Below are 19867 nucleotides of genomic sequence, written 5' to 3'. Positions count from 1 at the left end.
CTCAACTGTTAACATTTTAGTAGGTAAGCATAGAACACTGGAGGTGAGTAAGATTGTGGGAACTGGAAACCCAACTCCCCTGTTTTGCAGCTGGGGAAACCAAGGCCTTGAGGGAAGGGCCAGAGCTAGCTGGTGACAGATCTGATGCAGGACTTGCTTCGGGACATCAGAGTCCTACTTTGGTGGTCTCGGTGACCTTTCTCTTTCATTCCCTCTCATTTATTTTGCTGGGTGAATTAACCAGTTATCTGACAGACTTGAGGATAGGACAGAAACTAGTATGTTTTTCTAGGAAGGGAGGAGGAGGAAAACTTCTGATTATGACTCTCAGCTGCTGGTCAGACTTGCAGCGAGGGAGTCAGAGTAGATAATTCCACACAAAGCTGGTGCATTTGGCATGAGAGCCCTACTGGGAGCCCAGGTGAGGGAGAAAGGGCCTCCCAGAGGGAAGATGCATTTGAATTTGGTTTGAAAACAGTACAAACTCACAAGTATACAAATTAGGAATTGGAAATATGTATAACAACATGTGCAGATTCTACATGTTTAATTTTTTAATGTTTACCATGTTCAAACATGAACATTTTGAATAATAAGAGAATGGTATGATTATCATAAGTCAGAAAATCTCAAATAACAAGTTTGTAGAAAGATAAAAATTTACAAAATTTTCTCTGAGAAGGTAGAAAACCCTGAGTAGACTAATAATCAAGGCTAGAAAAATTAGAAGTTTTAAAAGTATGACCACAGCTTGGGGGTTGGGGTTGTGGCTCAGTGGTAGAGTGCTTGCCTAGCATGGGTAAGGCACTGGGTTTGATCCCCAACACTGTATATAAATAGATTAAATAAAGGACTGCTAACAATTAAAAAAAAAGTATGACCATAGCAAATTCTCTCTTGGCTTGAATAACTTTTTAATAAGACCTAAAACTTTTAAGAACTTTCACATACTATATTTTCTTCTGGAAAATACAAAAAGAAGATATGTTTCCCCTTTATTAGCATTAATTATCTTGACATCACAACATCAAGCAAGATAGTAATTGCATAGAGGAAAGAAAACCACAGATTGATTCCATTTATCAAAATATATATGTTAGGGCTGAGGTTGTGGCTCAGTGGTATAGAGCTTGCCTAGCATGTGTGAGGCACGGGGTTCAATTCTCAGCATCACATATAAACAAATGAATAAAATAAACACACACACACACATATATATATATATATATATATATATATATATATAAACACACACACACACACACACACACACACACACATATATATATATATATATATATATATATATATATAAAGTAAACACACATATATATATATGTAAAAATCTTAACTACAAGCAAGAATAATTCAGTGGGACATAAAAAATAACATGCAGATTACATATAGCGGGGAACCAATTAGGATCTCTGCAGATTTCTCAACCCAGACCCTCAAAGCCAGAAGATGCTGGAATAATATATATACCAAGCTATGAAAGAAAATGAATGCCAACCAAGAACCTTACAGCAAAATTAAGCTTTAGATTTGATGAGGAAATAAAAACCTTTCATGATGAACAAAAGTTAAAAGAATTCATAGCTAGAAAGCCTGCACTATAGAACATCCTCAGCAAAATACTCCATAAGGAGGAAATGAAAAAACGACAATGAAAATCAGCAAAGGGAGGAACTACACTAAAGGAAAAGCCAATCAAAGGAGAAACCAAATCAAGCTAAAAACCAAAAATAAACAAAAATTACCAAGAGTACAAACCATGTCTCAATAATAATCCTGAATGTTAATGGCCTAAACTCATCAATCAAAAGATATAGACTGGCAGAATGGATTTTACAAAAGACCCAACAATATGCTGCCTTCAAAAGTCTTTTATCATAGGAAAAGACATCCACAGACTGAAGGTGAAAAGTTGGGAAAAACATACCACTCACATGGACTGTAAAACAAGCAGGGATTTCCATCCTCATATCAAATAAAGTAGACTTCAAGCCAAAGTTAGTCAAAAGGGATAAAGAAGAATATTTCACTATTTTAATATTAAAAGAAACATACATTAATAAGACATAACAATTATAAATATATGTGCCTCAAACAATGGAGCATCTACATTCGTCAAACAAACTCTTCTCAATTTCAAGAGTCAATAGACCACAACACAGTAATACTGGGTGACTTTAACACACCTTTTATATCACTGGATAGATCTTCCAAAGAAAAACTAATAAATTTAAACTATAGAACTCAATAATACTTAGACTTAACAGACATATATAGAATATTTCATCCATCAGTGAGTGAATACACTTTCTTCTCAGCAGCACATGGATCCTTCTCTAAAATAGACAGTATATTATGCCACAAAGTAACTCTTAGCAAACAAACAAACAAAAAAAAAGCATGGTAGTATCTCTACTTATCAGATCATAATTTAATGAAATTAGAAATCAATGATAAAATAAAAAACAGAAGCTACTCCAAAACCTGGAGACTATATAAAATGCTATTGAATGAACAATGGATGGCAGAAGACATCAGAGAGGAGATTAAAAGGTTCTTAGAGGTGAATGTGAACACAGATACAACACATCAAAATTTCTGGGACACTATGAAGGCAGTACTAAGAAGAAAGCTCATTCCTTAAAAGAAGAAAAAGTCAACAAATAAATGACCTAATATTACATCTCAAAGCCCTAGAAAAAGAAAAACAAATCAACACCAAAAGCAGCAGAAGACAGGAAATAATTAAAATCAGAGCTGAAATCAATGAAGTTGAAACAAAAGAAGCAATTGAAAAAATTGACAAAATGAAATCTTGTTCTTTGAAAAAAATTAAATTGATAAACCCTTAGCCATGCTAACAAAGAGGAGGGAGAAAACTCAAATTACTAAAAGCCATGATGAAAAAGGAAAACACTACTGAAATACAGAAACACTACTGAAATACACAAGATAATTAGAAACTATTTTGAAAATTTATACTCCAATAAAATAGAAAATATTGAAGACATTGACAAATTTCTAGAGTCATATGGTTTACCCAAACTGAATCAGGGTGATATACACAAGTTAAGTAGATCAATTTCAAGCAATGAAACAGAAGACTCCATCAAAAGCCTACCAACAAGAAAAGCCCAGGACAACTGAGTTCTACAAGACCTTAAAAGAAGAACTAATACCAATACTCCTCAAATTATTCCATGAAACAGACAAAGAGGGAACCCTTCCAAACTCATTCTATGAGGCCAGTATGACCCTGATTCCATAACCAGGCAAAGACACATCAAGAAAAGAAAATTTCAGACCAATATCTCCAATGAACATAGATGCAAAAATTCTCAATAAAATTCTGGAAAATAAAATACAAAAACATATTTAAAATATAGTGCACCATGATCAAGTGGGGTTCATCCCAGGGATGCAAAGCTGGTTCAACATACAAAAATCAATAAATGTAATACATCACATCAGTAGACTTAAAGATAAGAATTATGATCATCTCAATAGATGCAGAAAAAGCAATCAACAAAATGCAGCACTCCTTCATGTTCAAAATACTAGAAAAACTAGGGATAAGAGGAACATATCTCAACATTGCAAAATCTATTTATGCTAAGCCCAAGGCCGACATCATTCTAAATGGAGAAAAATTATTTCCTCTAAAAACCAGAACAAGACAGGGATTCCCTCTTTCACCACTTCTATTTAACATAGTCCTTGAAACTCTAGCCAGAGCAATTAGATGAAAGAATTTAAAGAGATTTGAATAGGAAAAGAAGAACTCAAACAATCACTATTTGTTGATGACATGATTCTATACTTAGAGGATCCAAAAAATTCCACCAGAAAACTTCTAGAACTGAAAAATGAATTCAGCAAAGTAGCAGATATAAAATAAATACCCATAAATCAAATGCATTTCTGTACATCAGTGATGAATCCTCTGAAAGAGAAATGAGGAAAACTACCCCATTTCCAGTAGCCTCAAAAAATTAAAATACTTGGAGCTGGGCTTAGTAGTGCATACCTATAATCTCAGCAACGAGAGAGGCTAAAAAGGAAGATCTCAAGTTCAAAGCTAGCCTCAGCAATGATGAGGTGCTAAGCAACTCAGTGAGACCCCGTCTCTAAATAAAATACAAAATAGGGCTGGGGATGTGGCTCAGTGGCTGAGTGCCCCTGGGTTCAATCCCTGGTGCCCCCCTCACACCTAAATAATAAATAAATAAAAATAAAATACTTGGGAATCAACCTAACAAAAGAGGCAAAAGACCTCTACAAAATGAAAACTATAAAATGCTATAGAATAAATTAAAAGAAGACCCTAGAAGATGGAAGAATATCCCTTGTTCTTGGATATGCAGAATTAATATTGTCAAAATGACCATACTACCAAAAGCACTATACAGATTTAATGCAATTCCAATAAAAATCCCAGTAACATTCTCATAGAAATAGAAAAAGCAATGATGAAATTCATTTGGAAAAATAAGAGACCCAGAATAGCCAAAGCAAGAAGAGGGAAGCAGGTGGCATCACAATACCAGACCTTAAACTATACTACGGAGCAATAGTAGCACAACAGCATGGTATTGGCACCAAAATACACATGTAGACCAATGGTACAGAATAGAGGATACAGAGACAAACCCACATAAATACAGTCATCTCATACCAGACAAAGGCACCAAAACATATATTGGAGAAAAGAAGCTTCTTCAACAAATTTCTCTAGCAATTAGAGAAATCCTGGCTAAACTGGAAATCCATTTTCATCAAAATGAAAGTAAGTCCTTATTTCTCACCATGCACAAAACTCAACTCAAAGTGGGTCAAGGACCTAAGAATTAGACCATAGACCCTGCTTCTAATAGAAGAAAAAGTAGGCTGCATCATGTTGGATTAGACCCCAACTTCCTTAATAAGACTCCTATAACACAAGAAATGAAATCAAGAATCAATAAATGGGATGGATTCAAACTGAGAAGCTTCTTAGCAAAAGAAACAATCAGTGAGGTGAAGAGAGAGCCTACAGAATGGGAACAAATTTTTACCACTTGCACATCAGATAGATAATATCTAGATAGATAATATCTAATATCCAGGATATATAAAGAACTCAAAAATCTTAACACCAAAAAACTCCAAATAACCCAATCAATAAAATGGGCTAAGGAACTGAATAGACACTTCTCAGAAGAAGATATACAATCGATCAACAAATATATGAAAAAAATGTTCAACGTCTCTAGCAATTAGAGAAATGCAAATCAAAACTACTCTAAGATTTCATCTCACTCCAGTCAGAATGGCAGTTATCAAGAATACAAGCAACAATAAGTGTTGGCGAGGATGTGGGGGAAAAAGCATTCATATATTGCTGGTGGGACTGCTAATTGGTGCAACCAATCTGGAAAGCAGTATGGAGAATCCTTGGAAAACTTGGAATGGAACCACCATTTGACCCAGCTATCCCACTCCTCAGGCTATACTCAAAGGACTTAAAAATAGCATACTACAGAAACACGCTGTTTATAGCAGCACAATTCACAATAGCTAAATTGTAGAACCAACATAAATGCCCTTTAATAGATGAATGGATAAAGAAACTGTGGTAAATATACACAATGGAATATTACTCAGCTAAAAGGGAATAAAATCATGGTATTTGCAGGTAAATGGATGGAACTGGAGAATATCATGCTAAGTGAAGAAAGCCAATCCGAAAAAAACAAAGATGTTGATCCATAATGGGCTGTGGGAGCATGGGAGGAATAGAGGAACTTTGGAAGGGCAAAGGGGAGGAAGGGAAAGGAGGGGGTACGGGGGTAGGAAAGATGAGATGGATATCATGACCCTAGGTACAAATATGATGACACAAATTGTGTGATTCTATTTTGTATACAACCAGAGAAATGAAAAACTGTGCTCCATTTGTATACTATGAATTGAAATGCATTCTGCTGTCATGTATAACTAATTAGAACAAATAAAAAAAATAATAACATGCAATGACAATCTGTTTTGAACTAAGTGGGAATGCATTGTAAATATGAGAAAGATTCTGGAGTAAGAAATCTCATCATGGGCTGGGATGTAACTCAGTGGTAGAGTTCTTGCCTAGCATGCACAAAGTCCTGGATCCCATCCCCAGCACTGAGAAGAAAGGAGGAGGAGGAGGAGAAGGAGGAGAGAGGAAATTTCATCACAATGAAAAATGACTTTTCCTTAAGCTATAATATTACTTGATAGATGCTTTAAATTTATTTTATAAAAGTTCCACATTTTATATGTGACTTTTGAAAAGAAGGAACACAAAAATTTTACTGATGTGATGATAAATGGGTACTGCAAGCCTACGCGCTCTCCCTGTGGTGAATGACTTGAGACATAACCATGAAAGTCAGGCATAAGATAAGATGTCTATTCTTGCCAATGTTATTTAGCATTAATGTGAAAGATATAGCTAATGTATTGTAAGAATAATAAATAACAGATGTAACTACTGGGAAGGAGAAACAAAAACCATCATTATTCTCAGACAATGTAATTGTCTAACTAAGAAACACAAATGAATCAACAAAAAGACTATTAGACTTAATAGGGTAGTTCAGTAAGGTGACTTGTCACAAAATAAATACATATAAAAAATCAATGATGCTTTCTTGTAAAATAAAATGTAAAAATCCTATTAACTATAGCAATAAAAATAAAATGGAGAAATAATTTTAAAAATACCCATTTGAAGAAAACTATAAAACTTTCTTAGTGACATAAAAGTTAATTCAAATAAATGGAGGGTTCAACCACATTCCCAGAACAAAGATTCAATATTGTAAAGATGTCAATATACTGTAGATTAGTCTATAGATTGAATGCAAGTCTAATTGAAATTCAAACAGCACCTTCCCCTCTAATTGAACAGCAGGGAGATCTTTGATCACCTAAAACTATAAACAGGCAAGATGAGCCAAGAAATCTTGAAAAGACAAAGAAGCCAGCATGGCCAGATTCTAAAAGTTTTATCAAATGGCAATAAGTAAGCAGTGTGTAACTGGCTCAGGGTAGATACACAAATCAGCAGAGCAAAATGAGAGCCTTCAAATTAGACTAATATGTAGGATAGTTTAGTATATTATAAGATTCACCTTTCAAGTCAGCAGAGGAAAAAGGATTAGCCAACTAGCAGCATAGACAGAGCAGGCTAATGTTAGAAAAAATAATTTTACATATTGAACTCCAGAGTAAATTGTAGGCTGATTAGGATATTAAGTGCTTTAAATTATGCTATAAAAGAAGAAAAAGAATATATGAATTATTTACATACTATGGACTTCTAAAATTTCCTTAATCATAATACCAGAGTCCCAAACCAGATAAATGATGTAGATAACATGAGTGGATGAAGTTTGTAAACCTCTCTATGCCAAAAGCACCACAACACAAGCGAGAATGAGAATGTGGTCTAGGAATTATAGCTCCCCATGCCAGTGGGAGACACTTATTTATCCCTATCACAAGTCTTAAGAAAGTTTGCATATTTTGTGCACATTCTTCCACATGCATTAAATCCTCCTAAGAACATGAGAGACACGCATAATGATTTATATTAAAAGATGTTTGACCTCATACCATTAATAATATTGAAAAATGTTAAATATTCTAAATATATGAAAGGAGAGCGGTTGAATGAACAAGGATGCTTCATCATGATTGGACGCTGTTCTGGTGTTAGAAACTATTTTCCAATAATATTTAATGGTAATGACATATTTATAACACACTGTTAAAAGTAAGATATAAACTCTATGTAATGTATATGCAATGTGTAGACATAGATTACATATAAAACATATGTATAAAACTTTTCAAATCGATAGGTCTATAATCTCTTGTTCAAAACTCTTGGGACCAAATGTGTTTCAGAAAGCAGAATTTTCCAGCTTTTAGAAAGGGAATATTAATATTATATATTTCATATAAAAGCATAAATATTTAGAAAGGGAAAAGAGAAGGTGATACATAGGCTCATATCAGTTCAGGTCAGCTTTTAGCACCAAAATGATTTTGTGACAAAACTTCCAGTTTGCAGAGGTCTTTGAATTTTGAAATGAAGGGGATTGTGCGTTAAAGGACTACAATGAAGAATACTGTTGATTTTTATTTCCTTCTTTATATTCTCCAAGGCTTTCCAAGTCTTTCACTGTGAACATATATTACTTGCATAGAAATGAAAAGTCAAAAAAAAAAGAAAGAAAAGAAAAGAAAGAGAAAATATAATCAGAGACTATGCAGCCTTCCCTGTCTGTCTTTTTTAATTAGCATAATGTTTTCAAGGCTCATCCACATTGTAGTATGTGTCACGGCTCCGTTCCGTTTCATGGCTGATTAATAGGCCAATGTACGTGTGGATCACATTTTCTTTATCCATTCGTCAGTAAGTGAGCATTTGAATTATTTCCACTTTTTGGCCAGTATGAATAATGCTGCTTGAACCCTCATGTCCAAGTTTTTGTGTGTGCAAAAATTTTCAGGTTTTGGGGGTGCATCCTTTAGAGTACACTTGCTGGGTCATATGGTCACCCTATTTTTTGCTTTTTGAAATGCTGCTGGATAGTTCTTCAAAGTAGCTACGTTACATACTCACTAGCAATATAGATACTATAAATTTTCCAGATCCTTATCAGCACTTGCTATTCCCTGCCCCCCTTTTACTTATTTATTTTTATTTATGTTGAATATCTTTTCATGTGCTGATTGGCCATTTTTGTATCTTCTTTGGAGAATTGTCTAGTCAAATCCTCAGCCCATTTTTGAATTGGGTTGTTAGACTCTTTCTGTTGAGTTTTAAGAGTCCTTTGTAGATTCTGGGTACCCTTATCAGATGTATGATTTGTAAGAATTTTCTCCCATTTCCTGGGCTGCTCTTTGATGAGGTCCACTGAGGCACAAAAATTTTGAATTTTGATCAAGTCCAGTTTGTCTATTTTCTCTTTTGATGCCTGTTTTAAGTGTTGTATTTAGAAAAACTTTTCATCCAATCCAGGGTCACAAAGACTTATTCCTGTATTTTCTTCTAAAAATGTTGTAGTTTTATTAGTGTTTAAATTGGCATCTCTGATGCACTTTGCTTTAATTTTTGTATATGTTGTGCTGTGACGGTCAAATTTCATTCTTTTGCAAGGTCATATCAGGTTTCCTAGCAACATTTGTTAAAAATACTGTCCTTTCCCATAACTGAAAGGTCTTGAATATTTATTTCTGGACTCTCAACTCTATTTCATCACACACACACACACACAACACACACACACACGTGCACTTAGGCACCTGAACACACTTCGGCTCGCTCTCCTCACACCCACCATTTCCAGGTGGTGTCTCCAGTTCTCTGCTCTGTGCATTTCCTCTAATCAACACAACCCAAGGCCAAGCCTATTTGAACGGCAGAGCCTTTTCCTAGAAGTGATAGAGGGAGGGAGACTGTGGCCATTCAGAAATTAATTTTTCAACCAATCCTGTATATAATTTACATTGTGTGCACCTTCCCTTATGTTACAGAATGTAGAACTATCTCAATGGGGCAAGGACAAGAAATACATGCTCGGAAGCTTGTCCAGATGTCAATGCAGCAGGTATGTAACAGGGACTATTGCAGCCTCTTTGCTGTTTGCCTCTGTCCATCTGGTCTACAGAGGTGGGGAGCATCATTCCTGTGGTGCTCAACGCTTATTTTTGATTTATGCATTTATATGAATTTTATTGTAAATTTTAACCTCAAGCTAGTTTCCTCCTGACAGTTCATGGAAAGCTTGTTCCATTTATTTATTTGGGTAATGGGGATTAATTGAACTCAGGGCATTCGACCACTGAGCCATATCCCCAGCCCTGTTTTGTATTTTATTTAGAGACAGGGTCTCACTGAATATCTGATTAGTGCCTCACTTTTGCTAAGGCTGGCTTTGAACCTCCATCCTCCTATCTCAGCCTCCTGAGCTGCTGGGATTACCAGCGTGTGCCACTGTACCTAGCGCTTGTTCCATTTTCTATAGCATCTGTTCATTTTATTTTCACTTGTTTATTTATTTACAGCTTGGAAGACACACCTTCTAATACATAAGGATGCAGCTATAGCAGTCTTGGAATTTCACGGTCGATATTGATAGATAGTACTTAAAGAAGTGACAGATTGAGACAGTTAAATTTCAATTTTCGGTTAAAGACAGGCCTTCATTTTTCATTAATGGGTAGTTTCAGGAAAATAAGAAATGTTTGAGGACTTTATATTTAGATATTGATAATAATTTTTATTGGAAGTTGCAGGCTGAGTGGAATAGTAAGAAATAGTTTCCATCACACCTAATAAATACACAGGACATTAATTTTCTAGAAATGTTCTATAGATAGCCATCTCAGCTGTAATAAGAAATTGCATCATTTATAAAAATAAAATAAGATCTTGGTTTATTTTTAAGCTTTTGATCTCATCATGTCTGCAGCAACTTTGGCACAGCTTTTCCCTGGGAATTAATGACGAGAGAGGGTTAATGGCCTAAAACTTTACTTGGGTCATCAAAATTTAAAGCTAGTCATTAATTCTGAAGTGCTCTAAGCTTTAATCTTTATCACTTAATTAAATTCAATAATAAATTATATTTAATTTATATATATCAAAGCAATTATATATAATTATTTCTATCCGGGTCAAGTGTTTCACTCTGTTGAGTGATCGGACAATTTAACTTTGGACTTAATTTATTTAGTTTCGATGAGTGAGAAACTTTTAAATTTAAATGCTATATTCACATTAACCTTCTTTGGAATACTGAGTTTTTGTAGCTTCCATGTCCTGGTTCTCACAGTGGGATAAGTATTGATAGTAATAGCATTATCAGAAAAAAAAAAAAAAAAATATATATATATATATATATATATATATATATATATATATATATATATATATACGAGCAGCCACAATGCCACCTTGGGTAAAGCTGACATTGTGGAATACAGAGTGAGGGACCAGAAAATAACTGGGTTCATGATGACACAAACTAAGCCTGAATTCCAGCTTCCTCTGGACACCCCCTGTTATATAGACCAACGTATCCCCTTTGCTATTTAAGGAAGTCTGAGCCATATTTCCTCTTAGAGTTGAATGTGCAGTATCTATGCCTTATCATTTATTTATTGCACTCAGTATTTTGCAGCTGTATTTGTCAGATCTAGTTATGTAAGTGTATTGAACTGTTATCTGCTTCTCATAGGCCCGTGATGGTGATGTGACATATTGCTAGATAAGTAGTTTTATCAAGTATATTTTAGATAGTGCTTATTAAGTATTGTGGTTTCAGGGGTGTGTGGGGAGAGTGATGACAAAGAATAAGGGCTACTATATTGGCAGCAAGTGTCACCAAATGTGTTGACAACAACTCTCAGAAGATAATGTGCATCTTTCTGTGCAACTGTGGGGGACAGTGAGCCAGCCTTGGTCTGGAGGCAGTCTATTCTGATTCGCCTTAGGCAGGACAATCAAAGTTACCATTCCCACCATTAGATGGTGCACACACTGTACTAATACAAGGCTGCCCTCGAGTTTTGATTTCTGTTCCTTTCTGAACCAGGGATGGCAGAATATACTCATTTTGAACCCACTTGATTCCAAGCAACCAGCTTGTACCAGTGCAGATAGTTTATACTCTCAGAATAATCAAATGCTTTAAAGCAAAGATTTTTTAAAAAAATGTTTTGTGCATTTTGTTTTATTAAAATCATATCCAGAAAATTACAAGAACTAAATATGAACTCATTTTTGGATACAGGGTGGTTGGGTATTACTGCAAAATTGTCACCTTGGCCTGGAATTCATGGAGGAATTACTGGAGACACTAATGACCGTTGAAGCCAATGATGATACTTTCCGAGTATGGATAACTACTGAGCCCCATGATCGATTTCCAATTACTTTGCTTCAGGTTTGTTACCATAAGCATCTTTTTGTTGAGAAATGGCATTACTAAGAGACAGAAACAAGATAAGGCTTTTTGGCCCAGTAGAATCTACCCTATAAAATCTCACAATCATCAAAATCTTGACTATAATCATTAAAGCTATGTAGTACATATTTCCACACTAGCGTTCTAAGGCGCAGTACTCATTTATTGGGTTTCAGCTCTGATCAGTGGAGTTAGTTTATACAGTGCTGAATTTCAGCCCACATTGTGTCAGTAAGCATATTGCTGCTCTGAGGTATTGTGATTTCTATTTTGTCCTTTAGAGTAATGTTTAAAACAAAACAACCCTTTGGTTTTTACGACAGACTTCTATCAAATTCACTAACGAGCCGCCCCAAGGAATGCGCGCAGGTTTGAAAAGAACATTTGCCGGGATCAATCAAGACCTTCTGGACATCAGTAATTTACCCATGTGGAAGCCGATGCTTTACACAGTAGCATTTTTACACTCCACGGTGCAGGTAACTTGGGAAAGCAGTTTTCACATTTGGGGTTTGCTGACGATGTGTCTATGTGTCGCGGCCTCTGTGCAGAGGGCTTCTGGGACGTGCTGCCTGCTGCCAGCTGTTCTGTCCTCCTGACCTGCTTCCTTTTCCTGCATGTCACCTCCCCAACCTGGCGTGGGGTGTATCTGCTGTGGGTTTCACATGTGTCCTCAGCCTCCACAGGAGAACCTAAGAGCCCGAGGGCAGACACAATCATTTGGTGACTGCTGATTCTACTGCTGTCCCAATTGCTTCTGGACATGGAGCTCAATAAATATTTGTAGAGTGAAGAGAGAGAGATTATTGAATGAGGAACTTGGTCTTGAAAGTGCCTGTGCTGGCCGGGAATTTTATGTGCACCATCTCATGTGACAGCAGGGCCACATTTCAAGGCAGGGTTATCACCGCCTCAGAAATGAGGAAATGGAGACTCCGGGTGGTTTAGCACAAGCTGCAAGTGGTAGATCTGGAACTGCCTGGCTCTGGCTGATTGACAAGTGGTTTGTCCCACTGGTTACCCAACAGTGGTGGCAGTGCTGGCAGGAGGAGGGGGCTCAGCAGTGCCCTGCCTGTCTCAGGTTGTTCACTTTCTGCTTTTATAGACTGATTACTTCTCTAGTGACTCCCAGTTTTATGGTTACCAAGCAACTTCTCTGTAGGTTTTTAAAAACTTTTTGTTCTTCTTTTGTTCTGCGTGTGAGTTTTATATATCGTCTGTGTTGGAAAGCCATGCAACTTTGATGCCCTCAGCTCACTCCAATGAAGAGGCTCCTTTAGCCGCCTTCTTGCATTTCTCCTCCCCCAAGGCTCGGGTGAAGGACAAAATGAGCCCCCTGCCATGTCCCAGGAGTCAGGCCTCAGCTGTGCACAGGGAGTGCAGGGTTCCCCTTTTCTCCACCCCCTGCCCAAGCACAGCTCTCTGTTCCTAGCACTTTCCTAGGTCCTATGCTGCCTCCGGAGAGGGATGTAGGGTTATCTGTGTTCCCAACCCTGAGAGAGTTAACACTGGGTTGCTTGCTTTGTTGGCGATTATTTTTTACTAAGTTCCATTGTGGCCTTTGGATTATAAATTATAGCTTTCAAGTCCCTGAAACCTATTTCATTCATTCTTATCTGAGAATGGTTTGCACTGCTAGACCTTATTACACTCTAATACAAATATTGCTTTAACTCTGCTACTTAATTCCCCATTCACAAATACTGTATTTTATGACTCTGTTCCTAGTAGTGATGATTCAACTCTTCCACGGTGCTTATCTTGGGGAGAGGATTGGCAGTATTTTCCACATGGTCAATATGGTGACCTCTGTTTTAGAGGCCATTGCCCAGGTGCTAAACAGAAGAGCAACAGGACCACCATCTAGTCATGGGGCTAAAGTGCATTTGCACTGAATAAGACAGGTGTTTAAGTTAGGAAAGAGATATATCTCTCTCCACTGCTAGGCCTGGGAAGCTGTAGTGAAGTGTCTATTTAAAAAAAAAGTTGAATATATTTTTAAAATCAACTGATAATGTGTTAGAAGGAGTACTTCACCAGGGAGTCGGGAGGCCTGGATTTTAAGACTTGCTGTGAAATCAGTCAGCTAAGTGAAATGGGTCGGTCATATCCATCATAGGGCCCCTGTGTCTGTCTGTGTAGGTCGACCAGAAGACCCTTCTTTCAAGCTTTTCCCCTTTTCTAAAATTCTGACATCCAGTTACATGACATGCAGGAAGGGCAGGTCACTCAAACATCTCCCCCAGTGCCTTTTACATCAATCAATTGCCTGAATGTTTTCTTTTATTTGGTTAGGATAGAGTCAGTTGGATAGAGACACCCAGAGTTTTTTAGGGGCTTGGTATCCTGGGCCAGCAGCATCTGCTTGGAGGCTGAATCAAAATCCGCAGTGCAATAAGAATCCCAGGTGCTTTGCTTGTGAAAGAGACACAGCTGCTAAAGGAAGAAGCAATGCCCATTACACAGATTGTGACTTAGCTTCTTTTATCTCTCTAGTGTTAGATATAAGGTGCAAATACCCAATGTTAGTTAATTGAGTCCTTAACAGTGTGTTAGTCAGCTTTCTGTCACGGTAACAAATACCTGAAATAATCAACTTGTAAAGAAAAAAAAAAAAGGTTATTTTGGTTCATAGCTTTGGAGGGAGGTTTCAGTCCAAGATCCATTGGTCCTGTTGCTTTGGGCCTATGGTGACACAGCACATCAGAGCAGCATGACATGCAAAAACAGTTTGCCTCATGGTTGGGACACACAAGAGAGGAAAAGGAAATGACTAGGGTCTAGTATCTCCTTCAAGGGCACACTCCCAGTGACAGAAGACTTCCCAGTAGCTCCACCTCAAAGATTCCACGGCCTCCTGATAATGCCATGGGTTAGGGACCAAGCCTTTGACAGGTGGGCTTTGGAGATACTTATTCGAATCATAGCATACACATGTGCCTTGCTTTATACAAACCTGATGTATGTGCTTTTGGTCTTGTGGAGACTGAGAAAAGGAACAGAGAATTGGTTCATGTCACGTAATCTGAAGCCATAGAACCTAGAGGTAAAATTGACAGGCCCCCACCTGCTCCACGATGTCATTTCTCTTGTTGAATTTGTGCGTTCATCAGCTTGCAGGCCTGATGTGTCATGTAGATCCTATCCCTGCCTGTTTCGAAGAACGAAATGAACATTCTTCTTTTCCTGGCTGAGGGGCAGGTAGATTTGGCTGGTCAGGGACAACTTCCCTGGGCGGAATAGCGGTGGAGGCTGTGGTTTGTTTTGTCGGGTGAGATGGGAGCAGGCTGACCCAGGAGAAGGAGGGCCTGACTGCTGCGGCGGGCCCTTGTGTGGCTCCACAGGACAGCTCCCGGCTAAGCTCTGCCCACTGCTCGCACACACCTGCCACTTCCCTCTCCTCTTCTCCAGGAATTTACCGTCCACACTGGGCAGGTGGCAGCTGCTCTGAGAGGCCAGTTCCTGCCGCAGCGGCCGCTCTTCCTGCAGCTCAGGGATGCATCTGTCTTTGCCAGCCAGCCCTTCCTCCCTCGCCATGGGGGCTTTGCGATCCCCGGACCCTCTGCCTAGCTTGGCTACCACTCCCCAGGAACATTGTAGCCTTCTCTTGAACGTGGCCCTCAGGGGAGCTTCTCTCGGGCCCAGGTGTACTCTCTACAGTCTCTTGAGAACTCAAATGCAGCATCACTGTGGGTTCAGAGCAGGTCCGTGTTCACACTGTGGGATTTTAATTTTAAGTGCATCGTCCCCTGAAGTCTCTGTCTTCTAGAACTCAGTCATTACATTTCTAGTCTCTTTTCAAACCTTCCTACAGAAGGACGGTCAGGATAATGTCCTCTGGTATTTTTCCTCTTGAGCAGCACATTGGGTGGAGGAAATGTCTCAAGCAGTGATTTTCAGCCAGCACCTGGGCCCGGGACCAGGCCACTCAAGTGAGAATCCTGGGAGGAGGGGAGGAGGAGCCCAGTCTTCTTGAAACTCCCCAAGTGATTTGGTCTTGCAGTGAGAATGGACACCCCAGGGCAGAACCTTCAGCCCTTTTTTACCTCTTTCTCATGGTTTGGAATTTTTCTCTCCCTACCACTTTGGTTTGCCCACATTGAGCCTTACAGTGATTGTAAAATTCTCACATTTGGGACTTTTCCAATGGCTTAGACACAACTTGGTGAATTTTTGCTGCTGCTGTTATTTGCTAAAGTCATTTTGTTACTAGCCCAAGACAGCAAGCCCCTAAAGAATTCTGGATTTGGAATCTGTATGGGCCTCCCGGGGCAGTCGCAAATGTGAAAATTTTTATCTCAGCTCTTAAAAATAATTTAAATATTGAATAAAAAATGGTTGTATCACCAGGAAATTCCATTATTAATACTTCTTCATTTGGAAATGTGCTTATTACCCTTATATTTTGTTTCCTCTCTCAAGTTGAGCCTTGATAGTTACTGCTTTCAAATTTAAGAGTGCTTGTAAAGTTCTTGATTTGGGGATGCATGATTATAAAATTCTTAGTTTAAATTTTTTGGAATAATTACAAATGTGATGCAGGTTTACCTTGTTATACTGGGATAAACTTGTGGTTCTTGCTATTTTTGTTAATTATTCTACCTATTAAAGTTTTCTTTATGTTGTCTAATATGGATTATATTTTTCATTTTATATTAGCACAAATTAGCAAACTCAGGTAGTTAATGCCAGCTCCCTGGTTTTGAAGCTGTAGATGAAGTTTAATTAAACAAGAATGTTTAATATATCATTGAAAGAAAGAAGTTAGGGTGTTAGTTGCCTCGCATTTGGAAAGAGAGAATGGCCCATCACTAATCCATTTGTCATATTAAGATGCATGTTAAAGTGAGGCCTCTGTTCACCACACATGCATCCCACATGCAGCATGGCAGGAGCTGGAAGTAAAAATGAAATCAATCAAATTGCCTACGTTAATGCAGCTATCAATAATAACACTATGCTTAAGAAATGAAAAATCTAGAAAAAAAAAAAAAGATGCTAAACCAAACTGGATACAGCATTGGGCCCCTGGGAGCTTCTGAGATAGTCTAAGAGAAGCTTTGAAATGGCTTTGACATTGTTAAAATGATGGTTTCATTGAGCAGAATTTTCATCTGAGGAGTTTCCCATATTTCACCGTGTTTTGTATATTCTCTGGAATAAAAGGGAAGGAACTGAATTAGCTAGATGAAGCACACTGGTCGTCCTAAATCCTTGCTCTCTCAGTTAACAACATGTAATAACTCCTTGGACTGCGTGGAGCTTTTATGTTCAGACCTAACATTCTGTCCCTGAAGCACGCGGACACCAGTTCCTGCTGCTCTCCAGAGCTGGCCCTCTCCCGCAGGAGAACCTCCCTGTCCGAAGTTCACAGACTTCCCCTTCCTGCCTTTGCTCATGGACTTTGCCACGCCTGGAAGTTTCTTCTCTCTTCTCAAAGAACAGCCTCCATTTCATTCTGAACTGAAATTTTTAAGACAGATGTGTCATGTATACAATAGAAATTTTTAGTTTTCAAAATGTCTTTTTCAGGCTCATTGCCTGTTAAATTTCAACAGTTGATTATAGTCACAGTCACATTGTTGTTTTCTTGTTTTCTGAGTCTTATTTTCCCAATTGAATCACAACATCTTGAAAATACATATATTTTAATTTTTTTCCCTATTGTACTACATAGGACTCATCCCATGTTTTCCAAAATACTAACTAAGCTGAAAACATTCAGTATTCTAAATAAGTGTAGCAAAATTTGCTGCTTTTGATCTTCCGAATAAACACTTTGAGTCTATCCTGGTGGTTTGAGTTTGAATCTATCCTGATAGTATGCTAAGGTGATATTTCAGGGTTCTTTTTTTTTTCCATTATTGTCTCTTAGAAAGACCAGTGGCTATAAAAATACAGCAAGAAGTGAAAGGACTCCACTTGTGAAGGAATAGGACACCCATAGTTATGGTTTGGATATAAAGTAGGGTGTTAGTGCAGAAATATTCAGACGTATAATGATTGGGTTGTGAGAGCTGTAACCTAATCAGTCCATCCTAGTGGGTAGGTGGGGTGGACTGGAGGGGGTGGGTCACTGGGGGCATGCCCTGGGAGGGCACATCTTTCCTATGGCCCCGCCCCACTGCCTGACCCTGGGTGAGCTGAGCACCTTTCCTCCACTGGGTCCTTCCGCCATGATGGTCGGCCTCCCCTTGGGCCCAGAGCAATGGAGTCGGCTGGCTGTGAACCGAGACCTCTGAAACCATGAACTCCAAGTAAACGTTTTCTCTTCTAAGTTGTTCTTGTCAGGTATTTTGACCACAGCGATGAAAAAACTAACTAGAACACTTACCCACTAAAATTTTGTCCTTTTTTCCTCTTTTTTTCCCTAAGATGAGCTCAACTGAAGTCTATAACTTTAGTGAACCAACTTAAAAAACTAAATGCTTTAAATAAAAATTGATAGCAAGTGACATAAATGTGAAGCAAATTTCAGCACGGGGGCAATTTTCAAAGATCACATTTTAAGGAGCAACTAAATTGCAATTGCTCAGTGCATATAAATGGGAGTGTTTCCATAGAGCCAATTTAAGCAGCTTCAGTAATTGGAAAGAAAGAATTATTTCTCATTCAGTCCCCTGTCTAATTGAACCTTAAATTTTAAAAATTAAGTCAAACACATAGGTAAAACTAACAGTGTAGGTTTTGATTTTCTTTTTTAAAAAATGGGAAAACATTCTCAATTCACTAAGTGGTTAGCAGTCTTAGCAAAGCCAGCAGAATGGAAGAAATCCCAGGGACTGAGGGTTAGCTGAATACATTTTCATCTTAATAACTCATAAACTCTCAACCTGCCCTTGCTTCCGGAATACCCTGGAGGAGGCTCACCTCAGTGTTTCTGAGGCTCTCTCAAGAAGTTCAGAACCCTGGGTCAGCCATGGACTTGACCTTCTTGGTAGTAATTGACCTTTGTGGATTAGGCAACCATGATTCTTTTCCTTTTCACTGTCAAGACTCCAAATCTGATTATAGGACCCAATATTTCAACTTGAACAATTAGAATCCTGGGCCTAAGAAGCCACCAAGAGAAGCAGATAGTCTTGTGCATGGGACCACAGTCTCTCCACATAAAGCCATGGCCTCTGCTCCTCATTGCCTCTGTGCACTTCAGAGCTCCTGAGTTTACAAGTCTTTCTACTGTAAACTCCAGGTAGCAATTCTGAACCCTCAGTTTTAGTCCCTAGAGGAGTCTGGTTCACTCTTCCTGGGCTGGTTGTCTATCTTTGATCAGATTAGTTAAGGGGTGGCATGAAAGTCCCATTGTACAAATCTCTGATGCCTACTACCCTAACCTAGAGAAGAACAAGTCAAAAAGTAATGGTAGCAGTTTCCAGTTATAAGAGGTTTTCTTCCTTTCTTCTTTTGCCTTTACTCTTATCTCCTAGGGTCAGAACATCTGGACCCAAGTTTATGTTAATGGTTTATCTAATATTTCAAAAGCATCTGAATTTCTTCTCTGAGCTGTCCATGATTTTGCCCAAGCTACAATTTGTTTAGATTCCTTTAAATTCTGGGATTACTCAGGATTTGATGCTTGGGACAGTGTAGTAAGGATTGGAATGACATGCAAAAACAGCAACATGTGTGTGTTGGGTTGGGGAAAGCAGAAGAGAGAAAGAAAAGTCATTATATATTAAGAAGCAGAGAAGTAGACTTTAATCTTTCCACAGATGGACAGGGATGCTGTCCCCTACTTAGGTCCTCGCCTCAGGCATTAGGATTGAAGGTCCAAATAAATCGCTGGGACTTGCATGGAGAGTGGTATGTGCTAGGCAGGGAAACTTGAAGGCATGAGAACATTGGGACCCTCATGG

At 38.2% G+C, this 19867-nt stretch overlaps 1 protein-coding gene across 1 annotated transcript in view; it reads left to right on the top strand.

Moving 5' to 3' along the window:
• Window positions 1–19867, top strand: part of Dnah8 (dynein axonemal heavy chain 8) — a 275799-nt gene that overhangs the window by 205517 nt on the left and 50415 nt on the right. The window contains exons 79-81 of the mRNA XM_076860182.1: window positions 9577–9650; window positions 11838–11990; window positions 12335–12490. Coding sequence (XP_076716297.1) covers window positions 9577–9650; window positions 11838–11990; window positions 12335–12490 — 383 coding nt within the window. The remainder of the gene's footprint in view (window positions 1–9576; window positions 9651–11837; window positions 11991–12334; window positions 12491–19867) is intronic.

The sequence above is a fragment of the Callospermophilus lateralis genome, chromosome 6 (genome assembly GCF_048772815.1).
Source record: "Callospermophilus lateralis isolate mCalLat2 chromosome 6, mCalLat2.hap1, whole genome shotgun sequence".
Taxonomy (NCBI): domain Eukaryota; kingdom Metazoa; phylum Chordata; class Mammalia; order Rodentia; family Sciuridae; genus Callospermophilus; species Callospermophilus lateralis.
Note: the sequence above shows the minus strand (reverse complement) of the source record. Positions and strands in the feature narration are given on the sequence as shown.